General features: G+C 37.3%; 1 protein-coding gene across 2 annotated transcripts; it reads left to right on the top strand.

Moving 5' to 3' along the window:
- The first annotated feature begins 1,227 nt into the window (after positions 1–1,227).
- LOC140851617 (exopolygalacturonase-like) lies at positions 1,228–5,889 on the top strand. Of its 2 annotated transcripts, XM_073243543.1 has the most exons (7): positions 1,228–1,405; positions 2,289–2,429; positions 2,703–2,879; positions 3,500–3,789; positions 4,110–4,338; positions 4,457–4,523; positions 4,659–4,853. In XM_073243543.1, the coding sequence occupies exons 1-6, from the start codon at positions 1,268–1,270 to the stop codon at positions 4,496–4,498; spliced, it is 1,017 nt and encodes a 338-aa protein (XP_073099644.1). In that variant the 5' UTR covers positions 1,228–1,267; the 3' UTR covers positions 4,499–4,523; positions 4,659–4,853. The 2 variants fall into 2 exon arrangements, with proteins under 2 accessions (XP_073099644.1, XP_073099643.1); XM_073243542.1 differs by lacking the exons at positions 4,457–4,523; positions 4,659–4,853 and adding an exon at positions 5,363–5,889 and having other exon boundaries at positions 1,230–1,405.
- Positions 5,890–8,488: the final 2,599 nt, after the last annotated feature.

Raw genomic sequence — 8,488 nt, 5'->3', positions numbered from 1 at the left:
AATAAATTATGGATAGTTCTAGTTGGCGAAAATAGAAAAGAAAACATGATCTGTGATGTCACGAAAAATGGTTGGTCTCAAAATTAAATTATCCCTCTAGAAAATAGACAATAGTCAATAAGTAAGGATGGAGGTACTTTGAGAAAATTAGCTTATATTTCATATAATCTAAATTATATGCCAAACACTGCAATGTAGGATTCTTATAATTTTACACCACATTACTGCACATACCAAATACTGCAATATAAAATTTTTAATAATTTTTTCAGATAATCACATTCCCTCTGCAATCATATTACTATAACAATATTACCTATATAATGCATCAAACACCACCTTAATTGCATGAGCACGTACATATAGCCCCGAGGATTTGTTGGGGGGGGGGTGGGTGGAATTCCGCTCCATCACAAGTGAGCGCTGAAAAATTTGCCCATTCTTTCCAAAGATATATTGCCGATAATTTTATTCATTTATTTCTATTTTATCCGACAATTAAAACAAAACTATTTAATTATCCTCGAGGCCCTGTTTGGAAGATCGTTCACCTCCACTGCAAGTTATCGTACATATCAGTCTTTGAAACTCTAGCATACAACAAAATTTTGAGGGGCATGTTCAATGACTTCAAAGTGAATCTAGTTTTCATCTTTTTTTTGGGGGGGCTTAATGAAGTAAAAAACTTTCTCCAAATTTATTTTATTTTATTTTTGAATAACAAATGTAGGAAGAAAGATTCTTTCATCAGCTTTTATCAAACATGTATTATAGTATTACATTTACAATGACGGTGGTTGACAGGAAACCTCTCCCAAATTTATGAATCAAAGTTTAGAATGTAGGTCTCAAGATTTCATGATTCCTAGAGCAGTGCAACTTTGGTCCCCCATGGCTCAACAAAGCCATCCCATCACCTCTCACTTGCATCATTGATCTTGTTTAACTTTACAAATTAAGCAATTGGTTTCTTTCATTCATTCCCAGACATACATATCCAAGTGGACTGCAATAGCGAAAACAACGGTCAATCAGTCAAAGGACTCTCGCAACATGTGTGGTAGGAGAGCCATGTGCTAAAATAGGACAGATGCCTCAACAAGTGGTTGGAAATAGTCTACGGAAGTGGGGAAAGGAGGAAGTTACGGCAGTTAAAAAAACTCAAACTGAGACCCATCTCTTCCCTATGTTTCAGCCCACAACTCATTTAAAAGGGAAGGAAATAGGAAAATAAAGAAAGAGAGCAAGAAAGCAGCAACACAAATAAATGAAGCTTTTGTTCTTGCTTTCGTTGGTATGTTGTTACTCCATTGGCAATGCCGAAACCCAGAAATCATTAAGCTACTGGAACTTCAACGTTCTGGATTATGGTGCCCGAGCCAATGGCATTACTGACGATAGCAAGGTCTAAATCCTGTCTGCTTCTCTCTCTCTCGCTCTAAAGAAAAAAAAAAAAAGGAAAATTGCTAGAATCATTAATGTTTAACTGTAATGAGTTTGTTAATAATCTTGCTTATGTTTGGTTTTCCGGATTGATTTGGTTGCATGACTTTGTCTCATCTGCTTTTCTATAGTATTTTCTCGCAATATGTGCTTGGTAGATCTTTTGTTCTTTGTTTTTTAATACAATTGCTGTTTCTGAGTTATGATTCGATCATGATCCATGTTTTTTACTCTTTCTTTTCTTCTCCCTTCAACTCTTCTCTCATCCTTTTTTTTTTTTTTTTTAATAATAAAATTAAAATAACTAACGTTTAAGTTTTTCTTTTGCTTGATTCTTTTTGGAAGTATTTTGTTCTGCATGCCAGGAGGCCAATTTAAATTGAAGCTGAACCTTCCTTCATGATCCAACATAACGAGAAGATAATGTGATCTCAGCCATCTATTGAATGGACTTCAGAAACCGATCATCACATAGAAATCTATCTTCCAAATGTTACGGTTGTTGTCATTTATTTTTGTTTTAAAGACATAATGGCTTTTTTAATAAACTACAATGCTTCAAAACTTTTTGTTTGGAGATAATATACTGTCCTTAATTCTAAAGTGAGAAACATTGCATCAAAGGTAGTCTTAGAACATCAAAAGCAAGGTAGCAATGTTTAAAACTAGGATTTGTTCTTGCTGTGCTAATTGTTTCCTTGTTGGTGATGGGTAAGCTGGCTTTTAATCAATTAGCTAAGGTACGACTCAGAACAACTTCTCATCGAGCTATGAGCTCATGGAGTGTAAATATGGTGGTTCTAATTGTGCCTTCTTCTCTTTGTTTTTACCTCCATCCAACTCAGGCATTCATGGCCGCATGGAAGGCAGCATGCGCAGCAGTTGGTGTGGTCAAGCTTCACATACCTGCAGGAACTTATCTTATTGGCCCTACTAAGTTTGCTGGTCCTTGCAAAAATGTTCACTCCCTTACAGTGAATATGAAGGCAAGTCACATATTAGAACTTGATTAAGATTAGTGAATTCAAAAATGATGGAACATTTGGTGCTATGTCTGATTAAATCTTGTTGGCATATGATGATCACATTAAGACTTCAGAAGCAGATCATATCTACTTTAGCTTGCCTGATCGCCCAACAACTTAATGCATCTTTATAAATTTGCTGATAGTTTGATTAGCATAGTGATAACCGAGCAATTTAATCTCCAATTATTTTTTGGCTCTTAATTTTGGTTGAGCATTGTGTGGTGCATACAGGGATACTTGAAGGCAACAACAGATTTGAGCCAGTATGTCACAGGTGACGATTGGGTGGAATTTGCATGGGTGGATAAGTTGATATTGACCGGAGGAGGGACTTTCGATGGCCAAGGAGCTGTATCATGGCCCTATAACAAGTGCCCTACAAATAAACATTGCAAAGTCCTCCCCACTGTAAACTCTCAAGCCTCATTTATCCTTTATCCTCTCTACGGTAGATCTAATACTTGCAACTCGAGCATATATAGTTACCACGTACACGTCCTTTCTAATTTGACAATTTTGCACAAAAGTAGAAATAATGTATGAAATCAAGCCAATCACATACTGGTGCATTTTAGAGCTTTAAAACTAGCTCACTGCATAAGGCAATTAGTATTTCCCAGCTAGTAGCTACTTCACCAAAAGTTTCACAGTGGAATAATGGCAGTGCCAGATTTTCTTTTGCCCGCATCAAGGAAGAATGAATAACTCTATATAGGCTTAGATTAATGAATATTCTAGACTAGAGTAGTACTTTCATGTTGCTACCCAAACTGCAGTAGCAAAATTTGTCCAGCCGTTGTCTTTTAGATGTAACACTTGCCCTCTGCATTTTAGGGTGAAGTATTTTTCTAAGACAAGCATTGTAGCATGAAGTTATAGCAGCTAGCTATCAATACTCATAATGGCCAGCATCATTAAGATCACAGATGTTGTAAAAACTGTAGAAGCTCTATAGTCCAAATTTGCTATTCAGCTCATCATCTAAACATGCTTAATCGTCATTTTGGTGATTATCTTGAGCATTTCAGTCGGTCAAGTTCGTTGCCACATCAAACACTCTGGTACAGAACATCAAATCCTTGAATAGCAAGTTCTTCCATATAGCTCTGGTTGGCTGCAAGAACTTCTGGGGCAAAAATATCCAGATCACCGCCCCTTCAAACAGCCCCAACACCGACGGAATTCACATTGAACGGAGCACAGGCGTAACTATATATAACTCGGTGATCGGAACTGGTGATGATTGTATCTCCATTGGACATAGTAACTCAGAAGTATTACTGAGTGGCATCAGTTGTGGACCAGGGCATGGGATCAGGTCAGTCCTCTTGAAGTTCTCCTGCTACAATATTATTATGTTCTGATTGAAATTTTTGATCCAATCCAAATGAGAACATATCCTTGGATTAATCTTGGGTTTAAAATTTAGACCGATGTCATGCACTTCTATTTGACCCTCACCGGACCCCACAATGGTAGGAGCCTCGTGTACTAGGGTACCTCTTTTTTTTGTTGTCCGGACTTTTATGGGTTAGATGTGGCCCAAGTAAGGTCTAGAACTGCTAAATGAGCTAAATTGTGCTGCCACAGCTGCTGCTAATATTGCTGATGCAGTTTCATTTTATATGGTCATTGCAGCATTGGGAGTTTAGGAAGATATCATAATGAAGGGGACGTCCGAGGACTCGTCATCAAAGATAGCACCCTTGCCGGGACTTCAAACGGTGTAAGGATCAAGACATGGGAGAACTCTCCAGGAACCAGTAAGGCTGTTAACATGACCTTTGAGAACATTGTCATGAACAGTGTTGCAAATCCCATCATCATTGACCAGATGTACTGCCCCTACAGCTCTTGTGCATCAGATGTAAGCAAGCTAACACAATCATGTCATGCAAAAATATGAGGGGCTCATATAATATTTTTTCCGCATATAGTGCTTAGAGCTTGATAATGCATGCATTTAAACAACAAAACTTGGCCAGGGCTTGGAGGAGATGGTCCGCTGTGGTTTCTCCTGTGAATAGGCTCTACTTATCTTTCCCTGCTACAGAAGAAGGCATTACTTAGTTTGACAATAAAATTGTGCAAAGTACTAAATCAATCATGACCAAAACAAAGCATGCCCTAGTTCTCTAGTTCATTTTACCTAGTTTTATGTTTGAGCTTGGTTTGGAAGCCCAAATTAAATCTGCGACCAAACTCGGGTAACAAGTAGAAACCAGAAAATAAGACAAGCTAGCTCAACTCACTCAAGCTTGCAAATTAGGCTCAACTGAATGGTTGCAACCCTCCATTTGGAGGAGTTTTTAGCTTCAAATCTAAGGAGGTGCTCCTCGGATGTTCTGATCTTAATAATTCTCAAATCATTTCTTTGAATAACTGGTGATGCCTCTACAATTTTGTCTTCCTTCAAAAAAGACATAACTAACTAAACAAAAATCCTAGACTCGCTAAAGCATCTCAAGCTACAATGCAAGGGTAGTTTAGTTCTCATAACTCTTGGTGATATTTAGTTTTAATTGATCGTGTAGATGAAACTCATAGGCAAGTTTTTGGTGCACACAATAATATGAGAAGCCCTCTGCCAGTGTTCCCTGATTCCTCTATCCTGAATTAGGTGGGACTGGTTCTTAGGTCTCTGACAGAGCACAAAGTCATCATCAATGAATAAACTTTACCAGTGAACTCTAACAAGAACATTCTGATGCAATCCTATTATGACATTGCCCTACTTTAGATTTGGTGCTGTTTCCTATCTTAAGCCAGAAGAACATAAACTAATATGAGCAGTGAGTTTAGCTAAATCTTTCCTAACGTTCACCCTAAGAAAAATAAATTAAAATCAACACACAAAAACAATAGCAATGAGTGTATGTGATTGAATGCAGGCACCATCTGGGGTGATTCTGAGTGACATCTTCTTCCGGAACATAAGAGGGACGTCGACGACTCCGGTGGCGGTGACCCTCAGGTGCAGCAGAGGAGTGCCATGCAAGAACGTCAATCTCCAAGACGTCAACCTCAAGTACGTTGGCCAGCTTCCGGCCACTGCCTCGTGCATGAACGTCAAAGCAAGCTACAGCGGGACCCAAATCCCCCCACCTTGCCGCTAGGCAAACCGACCCAAAACTTAGCTAATTGGCCCCCTTGGGGCTCGTTGAACTCATTGAAGCCATTCTTCCTGGCCTCCATCTAAGGCTGGGTTACATTCTTTCCTGTGGGTTGTAACCATCTTACCATCAAGCATGAGTAATTTGTTTTTGGATTATATTTACAGGCTGTGGAAATCCGGGGACTGAGTAATTTGTTTTTGGATGGATTATATTGAGAGGTGGCTCTGGTTGAACCGCCATTCTTTCTGTGGTTATCTTTCTTTCTTTGTATTTTTTGGGAACAATGTTGTTATCTTTGTTTAGTTGTGGGATTTTGATTTGTTTTGAACATGTTCAGGCACGACAGTGATCCCTATGGATGTCTATCAATGCCATGAATGCTCATAGTTTTGGTTGATTGATAGATGATGGCTATGATAACGATACAGGGAGACATTAAAGTTGGAGCAACATATCTCAATGCAAGTGAAATAATATGTGGAGATAACTATCAAAAGAAGTCGAGACAGGATTCTCTCAATCTTGGTCTCCAAGTATGATGGTGTAGCTCACGAGTCATCATAACCATCCCACGATCAGATGGTCGAGCGCAGACCAGAATGGAGAGAATCTTAATCAAAGAAGGTTCAGCGGATGATTGCTAAGTGAAATGAACGCTTTTTCTGGAAATTATTAAGTGGACCAGGTCTAGTTCGCAATTTTTTACCTTATACCACCCCTTGCACGTGGAAATCTGTACGCTACCTAATAGTAGAAGCCGGACCGAAGTTCTCGACTTGTATCCCAAGAACGGCTCACATGTGCTGTTTCCCCAAGACTCGACTAGGGATGCTTCCTATCAAGTCTCCAAATGTAAAACCAACACACATCTACTAGCATAGCAACTTGCTTTTATTTAGCACATAACATGAATCTGCAAGGACTCAACTCCTAAACCACCATGTATATAGGAGGAAAGCTCCCTACCTTTTTTTTTTTTTTTTTGGATAAATTGAAAAAATTAAACCACATAAGAATAAATACATCAATAAAAAATTAGAATCAGCAAATAAAATATCCAATAATAAAATAGAAAGATCTATCGAAAACTCCCATAACGTAGTTTCTATGTGATGAACCGGGTACAAGATGCTATCCAATCTAGAAGTGTAATTGAGCTGAGTCGAGTCAAGTAGCTGAAAGCTCGACTTGATTCGACTTAAATATTCAAACTTAAAACTTGACTCGAGATCGATCATGCCTTAATATCTCAAACTTGAGCTCGACTTGATGAAAAATAAACAAAATTTGTGATCGACTCGATTCGAATATCAACCGAGCTATACTCAAGCTCGAGATCGAGCTCGAACCTTAATCTCCTAATATATATATATATATATATATATATATATATATATATATATATATATATCCTCTCTAATATCCTTCCAATATCCTCTCTAATTCCGGGATGCCTTAACTTCAGTTTTTCAAACTCGAGAAAAGTAACGGTTGTTTTCCAATTTTTTGCAAACTTCAAGGGCTAGTTGGATGGTAATCCCAACCAGATTGACGGTTATAGGGATGACAGATACTATGGTTGATCCGCTAAGACCAATGAGAAGCCAAAGCGTGCAAATGAGGCTTATACATTAGCTATCCAAGATATAGATACATTAGTTCTTTACTTTTTCCCTTGCCTTACCATTACTAGTGTATCAAGTGGCATCTCTGACCAATTGACATACCCCATAGAATCTTGCTCAAATGAATATGACTTGATGTAAGAACTCTAATAAGAATAATTGGTGTTGCCTAACTTTCCGATTATAGGAAATAATAGTTTAGCAATAGAAATCTCAATGGACAAGATTCGCTTCCTCAAAGACCCAATGAACTAGAGGTGAAAATGAATTCAGTCACTTGTGAGCTATTCGAGCTCGACTTGAGTTGGTTATTATCGAGCTCGAGTAGTTTGAATAGTTTTTTGATCGAGCTCGAGTAGCAAGATATTCGGCTCGAAAGCAAGTAAGCCTTTTGAATTTATATATATATTAATAATATTAATTTTATTTATAATATATATTAATATATATATTATTAGTAAATTAAGATTTAATTTAAAATTCAAATATGATTCAGTTGATATTCGAATCGAGTCGAGTCGATTACGAATTTTGACTATTTTTTATCGAGCCGAGTTGGAGCTTGGGATATTAAGCTTCGGTCGATTGCGAATCGAATATCAGATCGATGTCTCAAATACCAAAGCCTTTGAAAGACCTTTGGTTAAAAGATCGGATAGATTATTCTTTGATCTTATAAATTGAAGTGATATCACATCTTTCATTTTATGTCTCACAGTCTTATATCTGATCAGAATATGATTGTTCATCTTTTTATTTGATATTTACTGATTCAACAGATCTATTAGAGCTTTACAATCACAATTTATTGGTACTACAAATATTTTGAATGAAAGAATTTCAATATCTTTAATTAAATCTTTTAGCCATTGTGCTTCAGTGTAAGTGGTGTCAAGAGCAGTTAATTCAGATTCTAATGTACTTCTTGTTATTATTGTTTCTTTACATGAACCCTAAGATACTGCATCTCTTCCAGACATGACGAGATAACTTGTGGTAGACTTAACATCTAAATAATCTATTATCCAGTTAGCATCACTATATCATTCTAGTACTTCTGGATAATCGGAGAACAAGAGAGAGTAATCTAGAGTCCCTTTTAGATATCTAAAGACTCTTTCTAAGATTTTTCAATGTTCTTCACTTTGATTGCTAGTATGCCGACTTAGCCTGCTTACCACATAAGCTATATCAGGATGGATTCTATTTGCTACATATAACAGTGATCCTATCATCTAGAAATACTCTAATTATCTTACTGGTTCTCCTAAATTTT

Source organism: Elaeis guineensis, chromosome 1 (genome assembly GCF_000442705.2).
Source record: "Elaeis guineensis isolate ETL-2024a chromosome 1, EG11, whole genome shotgun sequence".
In the NCBI taxonomy this organism is placed as follows: domain Eukaryota; kingdom Viridiplantae; phylum Streptophyta; class Magnoliopsida; order Arecales; family Arecaceae; genus Elaeis; species Elaeis guineensis.
The sequence above is the reverse complement of the archived record's forward strand: the minus strand, read 5'-3'. Positions and strand labels throughout refer to the sequence as shown.

Bases quoted from the DNA above. Each gene is read 5' to 3' on its own strand.
- LOC140851617 (XM_073243542.1), top strand. From the start codon at position 1,268: ATGAAGCTTTTGTTCTTGCTTTCGTTGGTATGTTGTTACTCCATTGGC. The intron at 2,430-2,702 runs GCAAGTCACATA...TGGTGCATACAG, and splicing joins CCCTTACAGTGAATATGAAG to GGATACTTGAAGGCAACAAC. The intron at 3,790-4,109 runs GTCAGTCCTCTT...TGGTCATTGCAG, and splicing joins GGACCAGGGCATGGGATCAG to CATTGGGAGTTTAGGAAGAT.